Raw genomic sequence first — 13,965 nt, 5'->3', positions numbered from 1 at the left:
TTTTTGCATTACTCCAGTTACACATAGGATTGTTTTCTGTTATTTATTTGGAATAATAATTGTATAACAATAATACTGTTATTTACTAATAGTTATATAATTTTTTTAGTTTTAAATTTATATATATATAATATTTTTTCTTCTGAAGAAAGTCTTTTTGTTTTATTTCAGCTAGAATAAAAGCAGTTTTGAGTTTTTTCTAAAACATTTTGGGGACAAAATTATTAGCCCCTTTAGGCTATATTTGTTCTCGATAATCTACAGAACAAACCACTGTTATACAATAACTTGCCTAATTCCCCTAACCTGCCTAGTTAACCTAATTAACCTAGTTAAGCCTTCAAATGTCACTTTAAGCTGTATTGAAGTATCTTAAAAATATCTAGTAAAATATTACTTACAGACATCATGGTAAAGATAAAATAAATCAGTTATTAGAAATGAGTTACTAAAACTATCATGTTTAAAAAGGTGTTGAAAAAATCTTCTCTTTTAAAACAGAAATTGGGAAAAAATAATAATTTAGAGCAGGGGTCTCAAACTCAATTTACCTGGGAGGAGGCAAAGTCTGGGTGAGGCTGGGCCGCATAAGGGATTTCACAAAAAAAAGTCCTCAAATGTCATTATTAACAGTTTTAATTATTTCTTCTGAACATGAAGTGTCCTGAACATTAATAGAACATTGAGTGAAGATTATGAACAGTTCTTCTGAACATGGCATCTTTTGCCTACTTCTTGCTGCCAGAGACTTGACAGCGCTTCTTCTCACAAATCTGAACCATATTTGGCTTTAGAGCGGAAGCAGTTGAGACCCTCAGTATGGCTTGAAGATGATCATCATTAAGTCTAGACCTGTCTAGACTCACTCAAAACTTCCATTCCCTCACTTAAAAAAAAGGCGTATACATGTATAAATAAAACACCCCCACCCCACAGTCACATCAGTCTGTCTCTACCTATAATATATATAAGATGCAGGCTGTAGCTAGGTAGGTGGCAGGCTGCAGATAGGTAGCTAATGCCGAGTTCAGACTGCATGATTTTCAAAGTAGTCGTGTCACAGATGTTTTCACACTGCATGACTATCTGGGCTAGCGTTTCGTCGCCGCTTTGTTTACACTGCAAGATTGATCTGTGAAAAGGACCTTCACATTGCATGACTTTACTATAGGAAGAATCGCCGACAAGTTCGTCCAAACTACATCTCACAGCCAAAAACACGTAGTATGTCTTTTGTTAGTAACTACATAATGAGAAAGAAACCTTTAATGGGGTAGAAAATGTCCATATTTGCTCACCTGGGTTTAAAGGGAATTAGCCATTTCTCCTTAACGTTGATAATAAACTAATTTCTTTATGTATGAAACGTCAAACAGACACGGTTGCTCCTGAGTCCTGTCAAACCTGCACTAGTTTTCCCTCCATTTCGTGGGTCCAAATAAACCGAAAAAGAGCACTTTTAACTTCTCCCCCAGCCTCCCGCTGGCCTGCAGCAGGTATACACACACGCACACACAAGTGAAAGCTGCTCTCTCTTTGGCTGTAGGCGATCGCCGATGTTATTTTCAGTCAAAACTCAATTCACACGGTATGATTTTAATCGCCGACAGCTCCAGATATTTAGCATGCCAAATATCTCGCAGGCATCGGCGACTCATCGGCGATTCTCTCAGATCGCGTCTTTGAAAGTTCATACTGTGTGATTGTCACTCACATGCACGAGCAGCGATTTGCCTGTGATTTCAGGCATTTGTCGGCGATTTCTCAAAACCTGTCGGCGAGCCAAAATCGGGGCTAAAATCAAGTAGTCTGAACTAGGCATAAGTTGCAGGCAGGGGCGGGAACAGCTTACCTTGGTTCTGGCCGGCGCGAGTTCCCTCCTAACACTTCCCGCCGTCACAGCGTCTAACAAAGGGGCAGGGTGCGTGGTGACGTCACCGGCATCCCCGCCCCTTTGTTTACACGGCGGGCGGGAAATGCCAGTGACCGCTGTGTACGGATAGAATCAGCGGAGCGGGGAGCGCTCTCTCTCTACCCGCTCCGCTGATTCTGTCAGTGTACAGCGGTCAGCGCGGGCCACAAAATATTGCACTGAGGGCCGCAAATGGCCTGCGGGCCGCGAGTTTGAAACCCCTGATTTAGAGTTTTTAAAATTTTTGGTTGTTACCAACATCTGGTGAACATTTCAAGCCAACAGCCCCCTTAGAAATATGTTTTCTGAGACAAATGGTGACGTGTTCAATAATTATTTCACTCACTATATATTGCATTACTACTAAACTTTTTCAATATAATGTGCAGATATACAGGAAAGGGTTAAAAAGTCAGATAACAATATTTCATTTTTTGTGGGACATATTCAGCACATCAGGCAGGTAGCAGAATAGATGTTTGCTTCATCACAAGTAAACCTCAATCTGACGGCCCATCATCACACATGAATGATTGCTCGAGATGAGAATTAAGAGTCGATGTGTGAATAATTACTCACGACACGTTGAGGTGCTTGTAAATCATCAGTGCTTCACTTTCCTGTCTGTTTACACCAGGAATGCATGAAGAAGAGCAGCTCCTTCAAAGATGAGTCTGGAATTTGATGGTCTCCTAGCAACCCTGCTCCTCTCAGCACTCCTGATGGTCCTGATGGACATGGCATTGTCCTCAGCAGCGTAGGCTTCGGGGTTTAATCAAACATGCCTGAAGAGCAGACAGGGACATCATCTGTAGCACAACATCCATGGCATTTCATGTCATTTTATTTGAGCAGGAAATGAAAGACAGCCAAGGTGTACCGTGGTTCACTTGAGTGAGGGAAATTCAGACGCCGGAGAGGGTTGAAAGAGCTGCCTTTCGCCTCGCTTGCGCCTGCTGTTTAATATCAAAAAGCAAGAAAGTGTATTATGATTGCTTTTTTGCGTCATGCACAGTACCTGCTCAAATGTCACATCGTGATATATGGATTTTGAAGGAACTGTGAATAAATGTAGTGGGAAAACAATCACTATTATGATGATTTTTAAAGCAATGATAGATATATCTAAATTGCTGACGTTGTTGTTTATTGTTTGCAAATATTTCAAACCACATTTATGAAACTACAACTGAGCAGTGCAGCACAAATCCTAAATAATTTGAAGGGAAAAAATGTAATTCTGATTATCAACAACACATACAACTTTGTAACTTCATCATAAGAACAGGGGTCTGTTCTTCGTACGTGGATAACTCAGTTAGCTGGATTTGGATATTGACGATTTGATACGATCCAGGATCATTTCGTTCTTCAAAACTCATCTCATCTGATCTGTCAAAGCAACAGGTCTGGTAGCTTTCATTTCATATAAACAGGATTAGATTGGGTCAAGGCAAGCAAAGACAATAGGGATGTAACGGTATTGTAAATACCGTCATACCGCAATATTAATTTTTTTCGATATTACCGAAGTCGCATGACTCGGTAAAACTATAGGTCTTCTGAGAAAATTTGCTCAGGCGAATGAAGCGAACGGGAGGTAGCGAAAACTACAATTCCCATCAGCCCATGCTTGACCATCATCCCTTGCGGTCTGTTGTCGCTACAGATCCAGTAATGCGGAAATGGAGTGTGTTGCTAGAAGCGGGGATGAAAAAGAGCCGGAAAACTCTAAAGCGGGTGTTGTCGCCGCGCGCGTACTGAATAGAGGTGTTGTCGCGCGAGTTCTTATCAGCTGTGTTGTCGCGCGCGTACTGAATAGCGGTGTTGTCGCGCGAGTTCTTATCAGCTGTGTTGTCGCGCGAGTTCTTATCAGCTGTGTTGTTGCGCGCGTACTGAATAGCGGTGTTGTCAGCACACTGTTCAGATTGATGCAGACATGAGACCTTTATCTTACTCATGGTTTGTCCTCTCAAGTGGGGGAAAGACAATGCACAACGTTACCCACTGCTGTCAACCTGGGCCAAGTCATATCTCTCTTGTCCCAGAAACCTCAGTCCCAAATGAGAGGGGTTTTTTGTCTGTTGCAGGGGACATTGTAAATGCCCAGAGATACCAGCTTTTACCAGATTATATTTATATGATAATTTTCCTTTAAACCCATCTCTATCTAAGTGAGTGAGTGATTAAATGTTGAATGTGATGAGTTTTCAACAATACTAAATTGAAACTTTATTTTTTTTTACATGGTTTAATACTTTTTTGTTATTAAAATTGAAGTTTCTGTTTCAAAGCTTACAGATAGATGGCTAATTTGTATGTCATTGACACTTTTGGCACTTTTTTGGAGTATTTTCATAAGTTTTGTTTTTTCCTGTAAATGATTCAATAAATACCGTACCGCGACATTCATACTGAGGTATTACCCTACCGTGTAATTCTGATACCGTTACATCCCTAAAAGACAATACTGAAAGTATGTACCGAATGCTGATATTTTCTTACAGTAGTAGTTATATACACTTGGGAAAATATAAAATATATATTTTTAACTTTATATGTATATATAAAGTTCAAAAATATATATATTAATAAAACTTGTGCAATCTCTGCACTCCGAAATAAAAGTGAAAGACTGCCACCTGGTGGTTCAATGAGAAAAATTATTGATATGAACTTTTTAGATACAAACGCGTACATGCACAATATTTGACTTTTTTTTTTTCAAAGGATAATAATTTATACAGTCATGCACGTGTTTTGACCTCTAATATGCAGGTGGTTTGATGCTTCGCAAAAGTTGCGGACACCTCATCAATATCAAAATGCTAAATTAATTTATAGTTACTCCTTACGCCGATTGAAAAACTTGAGTAGGCCTAGGCTACTATAATAAAGAAAATCTTCTCTAGATGTAGAACTAAATACTTTTACATTGAAATACATGATTAGAATACTCAGCCTGCAGCTCACAACAAATGTGGAAAGTTATTGCGCGTCGTATTTAACAAACCGTTTACTGCTAATTTTATGTAATTTTGCTCGCATGAATAATTCATTATTAATCAGATGATGTCATTACACTACTGTGCTGTCAGCCAATTGTTGCATTGCTCATCATGATTTCAAGGATCGACAGATCTGTCCTTCATAACACACGGAGGGATATTAGATCAGTTAATCCAGACATAATCTGATTCGCGAACTTGTTTAAAGAAACAAATTTATATTTAACTACTGTATACACTCACCGGCCACTTTATTAGGTACACCCGGCAAAAATGCTCGTTAACGCAAATTTCTAATCAGCCAATCACATGACAGCAACTGATTGCATTTAGACATGCTTCTGAAGCAGCAGATGCCATAATCCCATGTGTTAGCGCATCCCTGTTTGTTTTCTTTTTTTAAATGTGGCCGTAGTTTAGTTGCGCATTTCTGATTGGGCAGAACGAAAGTGTGCGCACTCAATTGGCTAGTAAGACTGTCACACACAGCCGACAGTCAGACAATTGCTCTGGGTGGGGGAAGTTATTTATATATATATATATATATATAGTATCCCAGTTTTTTACTTACCCTATCAAAACATGATTAAAATGTAATACATTTAATAATACAATAATAATTTTGTTTGAATATTTTTTAAGTAATTTTTAAATACATCACATTTACAAGCCCTATAACCCTTATCAAGAAGATAGCAAAACATGGCTGTCAATGACTACAATAATATTAATTTAATAACAAAAAACGTAGACTCAGGTCAGTTTATTCAGCAGTAAATAAAAGAAAACTTAAGCAAATGTTACTGTAAGGAAAGGAATTAAATGCTATTTTTAAATAAAAAAGTAAAAATTTTTATTGGGATTGTTGGTGATTGTATGGGTGGTAAGTGCCAGATTGGGGTAGCTATACATGAACAAAGGAAAAATAAGACCTGTTAAAAACGTTAAATTAAAACCTGTTTAAGACTTTGTAAGGCCTGAAATTTAGCTTTTTAAGATTTAAGACATTTTAAGACCCTGCAGATACCGTGATATATATATATATATATCATATTGCAGCCTTTTGCGATTAACTAATGGCAACATTTTAAATTGTGATTGCAATTCAATTTCGATTAATAGCACAGCCCTAATATCCAGTACTTTGTTGAATCTATGCTAAAGGATTAAGGCCCTTCAGAAGGCAAAACGTGTCTAATATTGGTACCTTATAAAGTGGCCGGAGAGTTTATTTATGTTTATAAAAGTGAAATATAAATTAACTGTTGGTTTACCTTTGCTTTTTCTATTTACATTAATAGCCAAATAATTACAGCAAGCAACATATACAAATTATATAACTGACAGGGCTCGAAATTGCGACCATTTTGGTCGCATATGCGCCCGAAAATTAATCTATGCGACCTCATAATATATTTGGGAGCATTAGTGCGACTGCAGATAATGGTTGTAGTGCGAATCGCTCTTCCCTGCCGCTATATTGGTTCATATTAGCTGTCAATCACTCAAGGTATTCCGCTGTCAGATGACAGGGAAGGAGCTTTTATGACCACGGGTAATACAAACGGCTGAAGAATGAAAACTTAAAGCAGGATTGCAAACCCCACCTAAAGTTGAGGCGCAGATGAAAGCGATCATGACACGTGATGGATATCCGCCAGCTGAGATCAATCGAGTACGTGCTTTTCGGAGAAAGCGCCCGAATCTCGATGCGTTGCATTCACTGCGTAATCAGCGCAAATGTCCGCTAAAAGTCAAATCTAATACTGTACATATCATCGCCTAAGAAGCTCGCCTTTACTAAGTTTACACTGAAACTGCGGCTCATCATAACAAACAGCGGTTTTGCGCCGGTGGTCACAGCAAGAATCCTGCTCAACCTGCTCATAAATTGGGTCGGCTGAATCGCCTGCTTTCCACTAACACAGAAAAATGAAGATCAGCTCAGACTGAACCTTTAAATTGACACAAACTGAAACCAAAACTTTTAAAGAGTGATAGAAGTGAGACTTTACTTACTTTTTTTTCGTCTATTCTTTTTTGAGGTGTATATTATTTTTTTATTTATTTACTGATGACTGCTTTGCAGCTTTCAGCATTGAATTGAATTATTTATTATAATCTTTTATTCGTTTTGTAGCAGAACAATTATTTATTAAATTGACATTCATATAAAACAGCAGTACAAAATAAATATTTCTTACTGCAATGCTTCATTTTTGTTTGATGCAAACTATACAATTATTTTTCATAAAGTAACAGACTTTTTATAGCAGATATTCATGCACGTTCAAGGCAGTTCATTGTTACTATTATTGTCATTTTCATCATCATTAATATTCTATAATTATTAGACATTCATTTTGGAATTATTGCACACAAATATCAAGTCATCACAGCATTAGTTAGATAGTTGTTTCTGTTTTTTGTTAGTCCTATTGATGTTGTTTTAAAATACAATAAATACCTTAAAAACTATTTGCAGCGGTGCTCATTCATTTTTGGTGGGTGCTCCTAAATTTTTTTTGGTGCTCCTAAATATTTGAAGTTGGGAGCACCGGTGCTACCAAGTAAAAAAGTTAATTTCGAGCCCTGTAACTGCATATGAAATTTTCACAGTAACATTGAACCAATTAAAATCCAACATGCTAAATTTACTAAAACTATTTTTATGTTTGGAAGTGTGATTGTAGTTGGCAAATATTACAAACACACACACTTACATATATACTGAGTAAAATAAATCCTAAATAATCCGAAAAGGCTAATTATAAATAAACTAGCACATATCTAATGTTGACAGCGTCGTCTGAACAGATTGTAAAATTGAAATATTTTTTTAAAAGTAACTCCAAACCAAAAATAAAAAATCTCAAGCGAAGTAACGTTAGCTATACGTTATTCACTTTTTGATTTAACGTTACACACCACTCACGTTAACGTCGCTTTCCGCTTCTCCGCCATTTTTACTTCAGCAAATCAGTTTTGGCAAACGCAAACAATAATGTTTATGTGCTTTCTTGACCAGCAGATCAGAATAGTCCGCTAGACATTGCGTTTCTCTCCATATTCAGATTCAGAGCTGCTGTGTCGTTAAAATTAGCTAAAAGACGTAAAAAGCATGGTGCAGTATTTGGGCATTTCCATTTTTCAGCAGTGGGGGAGAACTTTAGCATTTAGTTAAATTAAGTTACACATATTTTACAGACATATTTCGTATTTCTTCATTCAAAATTGTACATTTAAAACAATAATATAATGTTTTTATTAATATAACCGTAATATACTACTCAAATCTAGCGTAGTTCACTTTAGCGGTATACAATCCTCCCCTCCCACTCCCCCCTCAAACGAGCGTCCCATTACTACGGCAACTGTGGAACGTTGGAATATGACGCGCGGTCAAAGAACATTTCGTCAGTTCATTTGGAATTCGCAGTTCAGTAGTCAGAAATCGATATTAATGCTAAACTCAATGGCGAGTAAACAGAGAAATATCCGATTATTGGTTTTCGTCGACGACGAATTATATCAAACTTCAATCCCAGTTCATGTTGAACTGCAAATTACAGACGTGAATATGGATGCCGGAGTTTCAAACTGCACTTGTGAGGATCAGGGTGGCATGGATGCCTCTCCTGAAACCACAGAAGATAACAACCCAACAGGTAACTTTTTACAGTTGACAAACACACAAAGAGATCTCAAATGTTTTCACTGACAAAATGATCTGTATTCTGGAAATATTGAACATTTTTATCACGATTGGCTGCAACACACTGCAAAAATGGAGGACAATTGAGGAATGTTTAACATCTGCCCTCAAAATTACAATGCTGATTGCTTAGGAATTGGGGATACTACTAGCTGGTAACGTTTTAAGTATTTTACCTATATGGCATGATACAAGACTTGGGGGGGATTAGTTCACCCAAAGGTTTCAATTTACTTAATATTTAGTCACCGTCAAGTAGATCCAACACTTAGTAATTTTGTTTCTGTTGAACACAAAAGAAGATTATTTGAAGAATGTTGCAAATATGTGACCACAGTGTTTGTTTTCCTAATATAGAGGTCAATGGTTACAGCTTTCTACAACATATATTCTTTTGTGTTCAGCAGAAGTTGTTAAATAAGATATTTCATTGTGTGTTTAGGCACAAAATGTTGAGCCATAATCGCAGATTGCAGTGACTGAGATGCTCATTTTATACCAGCATATCATCATTTCACCTACTTATTGTGATAATGTTTCTAGACTGTTTAATTTGGCTATTCTATACATTTTCTTGATATTTAGCTTATATTATATTTAGTGGAGTGTGTTGCAGCCATCAGAATTTTTTTATCTCATTAAAAACACTGGAAATACTTTTTAAATAACTGAAAGGTCATCACATATCTTTAATTTTGGGTACATACAACAAATGTATACTTTATAGTGAACTGAATCTATCAACATAGAATATAAAATGCTGAAATGTGATAGGAAACGTTTGATTCTGTTTCTAAATCCTGTTATACAACTTTTTAAACCGCAATCAGAGTTATAACCAATGTTATACAGAGCTGACCTGAAGATAGGGACATGCATTTGTTATTACTGAGATTAGAAATAAAAAAAAAAAAGTTATTTTATGCAACAGTTTATATAACTTGGTGAACACGCAAAAAATAAAATTTATTTACATACTGTATAAACATTATATTCAAATTATTTCACAATGTTCAAACCCTAATGTATGATTGAGGTGGAAACAGTCAAGAATAGGTATTATAGGAGTCTTCAAGCTACAAACATACATACTGTTATACATACATACATGAACTTGACATAATTTGTGTTCCAATGTGCACTAAATGTACCCACAAATCTAGAATCATATATATAGACAGACAGAGAGAGAGAGAGACCAATTTGAATTAACGTACACTACCAGTCAAAAGTTAGGGGTAATTTTTCATGTTTTCATCAAGGCTGCATTTGTTTAATGTTAGAAAACTGATAAATATTTATTTATCAAATATATATTACTCATTGTATGTAGTTCAGATTTTATTACTCGTCATGATTGCTTTTTAATATAACCATTACTAATAATAATTAAGATTTCTGAAAAATCTTCTGACTCTGAAGACTGAAGTAATGAAGATTCATCACTAAAATCACTGGAATAAATGAATAAATTAAATTACAAACAAATTTTGAACAGTTCTTTTATAGTGCAATAACATTTCACAATTTTACAATTTGTACTGTATTTTTGATTAAATAAATGCAGCTTTGATGAGCAGGAGAAGCTACAAAAATACTACATTAACTAACCACATTAACTACATGTTATTGTGACCACATATTAATTATCCATGTCAACATTTGTTTTTGTTTCCAGAGGTTGGATATAATCCAACTGATATAGAGGAATTGTGTTTCACGATTCCAAGTGTTCCAGCATCAGAAACTGAATTGGACATGGTTGATCCAGAAGGTGTCCCAGGTCCAAGCAGTTCTGAACAGGAGCCTGTAATTACAGCAAATCAGGAGGTCGACATCAGTGATGCCATGAACCCAACAGGTAAATGTCAACATTTAAGCATTTGAGATGCAATATTGCAATATGATAGAAATGGCTTACAATTCAGTCTAATTATACAGTATGTGCTTGGAGGTATTATATCATACTTATGATCTTTTTTTTTCAGAAGTTCCAGAAGTGACGAAGATTGGCAAATTCTTTTCCTTCTGTCGAAAACTTTTTGGGTTCTCGGCACAACCTGAGACAGATCCTGATTTGCTGAGTGTTTCAGAAGAAAGTGATTACGAATCAGCTTCTGAAATGGAAGAGGTCGACATGGAGCTATCATGTGTTCCAGAGCCAGAAACTGAATTAGTTCTGGTTGATCCGGAAGGTGTCCCAGTTCCAAGAAGTTTTGGGCAGGAACCTGTGTTTAGAGAAACTCTATATGTTGACCTCATCAAGCCTCATACCTCCTATTACTTAAAGAGCTCTGCGTTGGCTTCTGAACTTCTGCAGGACCCAGCAGAGCCTTCAACAGAAGAGGTGGAGAGCAGCAGTGGGATTGACCAGGGTGGCATGAATGCTTCTCCTGAAATCCCACTGGTGGACAGACCAACAGGTAAATATATCAACAGTCTTTATGATATGCAATATTACAATGGCAAACAAGTCATTCTAATAAGGCTATTATGCAATCTGTGCTTGAAGATAACATAACTTCTAATATTTTTGCAGAAGTACCTGAGATGTGGAGGATGTTTGCTGACGTCCCAATGATTTATAAGTTCTCAGCACAGCATCAGACAGACCCAGATGTTGCTGAAATGATAAGTGTTTCAGAGGCAAGCGATTATAAACCAGCTTCTGAAATGGAAGAGGTCGACATGGAGCAATCATGTGTTCCAGAGCCAGAAACTGAATTGGATCTGGTTGATCCGGAAGGTGTCCCAGTTCCAAGAAGTTTTGGGCAGGAACCTGTGTATATAGAAACTCTATATGTTGACCTCATCAAACCTCATACCTCCTATGACTTGAAGAGCTCTGCGTTGGCTTCTGAACTTCTGCAGGACCCAGCAAAGCCTGAAGTGTGGAATATATCTGAAGACGTCCCAATGGCTTATGAGTTCTTGGCACAACATCAGACAGACCCAGATGTTGCTGAGATGATAAGTGTTTCAGAACCAAGCGATTGTGAATCAGCTTATGAAATGGATGAGGTCGACATGGAGCAATCATGTGCTCCTAAGACAGAACTGGAATTGGATCTGGTTGATCCGGAAGGTGTCCCAGGTCCAAGCTATTCTGAACAGAAAGCTGTGTTTAGAGAAACTCTACATGTTGACCTCATCAAACCTCATACTTCTCTCAACTTGAAGAGGTCTGTGCTGGTTTCTAAGCTTGTAAAGGACCCAGCAGAGCCTTCAACAGAAGAGGTAGAGAGCAGCAGTGGGATTGACCAGGGTGGCATGAATGCTTCTCCTGAAATCCCACTGGTGGACAGACCAACAGGTAAATATATCAACAGTCTTTATGATATGCAATATTGCAAGAGCAAACAAGTCATTTTAATTAAGCTATTAAGCAATCTGTAGTTGAAGATAACATAACTTCTTATATTTTTGCAGAAGTACCTGAGATGTGGAAGATGTCTGCAGACGTCCCAATGATTTATAAGTTCTCGGCACAGCATCAGACAGACTCAGATGTTGCTGAGATGATAAGTGTTTCAGAGGCAAGCGATTATGAACCAGCTTCTGAAATGAATGAGGTCGACATGGAGCTATCATCATGTGCTCCTGAGCCAGAACTGGAATTGGATTTGGTTGATCCGGAAGGTGTCCCAGGTCCAAGCAGTTCTGAACAGGAAGCTGTGTTTAGAGAAACTCTACATGTTGACCTCATCAAACCTCATACTTCCTTCAACTTGAAGAGGTCTGTGCTGGTTTCTAAGCTTGTGAAGGACCCAGCAGAGCCTTCAACAGAAGAGGTGGAGAGCAGCAGTGGGATTGACCAGGGTGGCATGAACGCTTCTCCTGAAATCCCACTGGTGGACGGACAAACAGGTAAATACATCAACAGTCTTTATGATATGCAATAATCCAATGACATACAAGTCATTCTAATTAAGCAATCTGTGGTTGAAGATAACATACCTTCTTATATTTTTGCAGAAGTACCTGAGATGTGGAAGATGTCTGCAGACTTCCCAATGATTTATAAGTTGCCGGCACAACATCAGACAGACTCAGATGTTGCTGAGATGATTAGTGTTTCAGAGGCAAATGATTATGAATCAGCTTCTGAAATAGAAGAGGTCGACATGGAGCTATCACGTGTTTCTGAGCCAGAAACTGAATTGGATCTGGTTGATCCGGAAGGTGTCCCAGTTTCAAGAAGTTTTGAGCAGGAACCTGTGTTTAGAGAAACTCTATATGTTGGCCTTATCAAACATCATACCTTCAATGACTTGAAGAGCTCTGCGTTGGCTTCTGAACTTCTGCAGGACCCAGCAGAGCCTTCAACAGAAGAGGTGGAGAGCAGCAGTGGGATTAATCAGGGTGGCATGAATGCTTCTCCTGAAATCCCACAGGTGGACGGACCAACAGGTAAATACATCAACAGTTTTTATGAGATTCTATATTGCAATGGCAAAAGGTCATTCTAATTTAGTATTAATGCAATATGTAACTGAAGATAACATAATTATTTTTCCCACAGGCTTTCCAAAAGTGAAGATCATCAGGAAAATTGGTGCACTCATCCGAAAGCGTTTTAGGTTCTTAGTACAGCCTAAAATGGACCCCGCTGTTGAAATATATGAGGTCGACACAGAGCAAACAAGTGTTTCTGACCCAGAAGCTGAATTGGATCTGGTTGATCCAGAAGGCGTCCCACATCCAAGCAGTTTAAAACAGAAACCCGTGTTTAGAGAAACTCTACATGTTGACCGCATCAAACCACGCGTTTCCTTCAACTTGAAGAGGTCTGTGCTGGTTTATAAACCAGAAGAGCCTTTAACAGAAGAGGTGGAGAGCAACAGTGGGATTGACCAGGATGGCATGAATGCTTCTCCTAAAACCACTCAGGTGTACAGACCAACAGGTAAATATATCAACAGAGCTATTGTGCGATCTATTGTGCGTTCTGTGGTTGAAGATAACATATTTTTCTCCTAATGTTCCAACAGTTAAGAAGATCAAGAAAATTGGTGCATTCATCCAAAAGCATTTTAGGCTCTCAGCACAGCCTGAGACTGTTGAAATACATCATGTTGACACAGAGCAAACAACTGTTCCTGAGCCAGAAGCTGAATTGGATCTGGTTGATCCGGAAGGTGTCCCAGGTCCGAGCGGTTCTGAAAAGGAACCTGTGCCAACAGAAAGTATGGATGTCAACATCACTGATGCCATGAACCCAAGAGGTAAATGTCAACAGAGCATTTGAGATTCAATTTTACAATGAGATGCAAACATGGCTATGAATTCAGACTACTTTATGTCAGTGGAGATGTTTTTAATAACATTAT

General features: G+C 37.8%; 1 protein-coding gene and 2 long non-coding RNA genes across 31 annotated transcripts in view; 1 reads left to right on the top strand and 2 right to left on the bottom strand.

Moving 5' to 3' along the window:
• Positions 1-13,965, bottom strand: part of LOC141380563 (uncharacterized) — a 55,810-nt gene that overhangs the window by 40,141 nt on the left and 1,704 nt on the right. For 12 of the 14 annotated variants that reach the window (XR_015524078.1, XR_015524084.1, XR_015524080.1 and 9 more), the window contains exons 1-3: positions 7,856-8,287; positions 2,793-2,868; positions 2,492-2,697 (exon numbers count right to left, since the gene is read on the bottom strand). This is a non-coding gene — a long non-coding RNA (uncharacterized LOC141380563). Of the gene's footprint in view, positions 1-2,491; positions 2,698-2,792; positions 2,869-7,848; positions 8,288-13,965 lie in introns of those variants that run through there. The other 2 variants (XR_015524088.1, XR_015524092.1) reach the window with 2 other exon arrangements.
• Positions 8,148-13,965, top strand: part of LOC137489149 (uncharacterized) — a 30,608-nt gene continuing 24,790 nt past the window's right edge. The window contains exons 1-8 of one of the 16 annotated variants that reach the window (XM_087307642.1): positions 8,302-8,588; positions 10,314-10,496; positions 10,624-11,058; positions 11,175-11,948; positions 12,065-12,502; positions 12,611-13,045; positions 13,158-13,541; positions 13,627-13,860. In XM_087307642.1, the coding sequence (XP_087163768.1) occupies positions 8,312-8,588; positions 10,314-10,496; positions 10,624-11,058; positions 11,175-11,948; positions 12,065-12,502; positions 12,611-13,045; positions 13,158-13,541; positions 13,627-13,860 (3,160 nt within the window). In that variant the 5' untranslated portion in view covers positions 8,302-8,311. Of the gene's footprint in view, positions 8,589-10,313; positions 10,497-10,623; positions 11,059-11,174; positions 11,949-12,064; positions 12,503-12,610; positions 13,046-13,157; positions 13,542-13,626; positions 13,861-13,965 lie in introns of all 16 variants that reach the window. The other 15 variants (XM_087307649.1, XM_087307648.1, XM_087307646.1 and 12 more) reach the window with 15 other exon arrangements.
• LOC147831367 (uncharacterized) lies at positions 9,298-11,929 on the bottom strand. Its single transcript, XR_015524101.1, has 3 exons — positions 11,181-11,929; positions 10,604-11,039; positions 9,298-10,442 (listed from the first exon to the last, which is right to left on the bottom strand). It is a non-coding gene; the product is annotated as an uncharacterized LOC147831367 (long non-coding RNA).

This window comes from Danio rerio, chromosome 23 (assembly GCF_052040795.2).
Source record: "Danio rerio strain M-AB ecotype USA chromosome 23, GRCz13ab, whole genome shotgun sequence".
Lineage (NCBI taxonomy): Eukaryota > Metazoa > Chordata > Actinopteri > Cypriniformes > Danionidae > Danio > Danio rerio.
The sequence above is the reverse complement of the archived record's forward strand: the minus strand, read 5'-3'. Positions and strand labels throughout refer to the sequence as shown.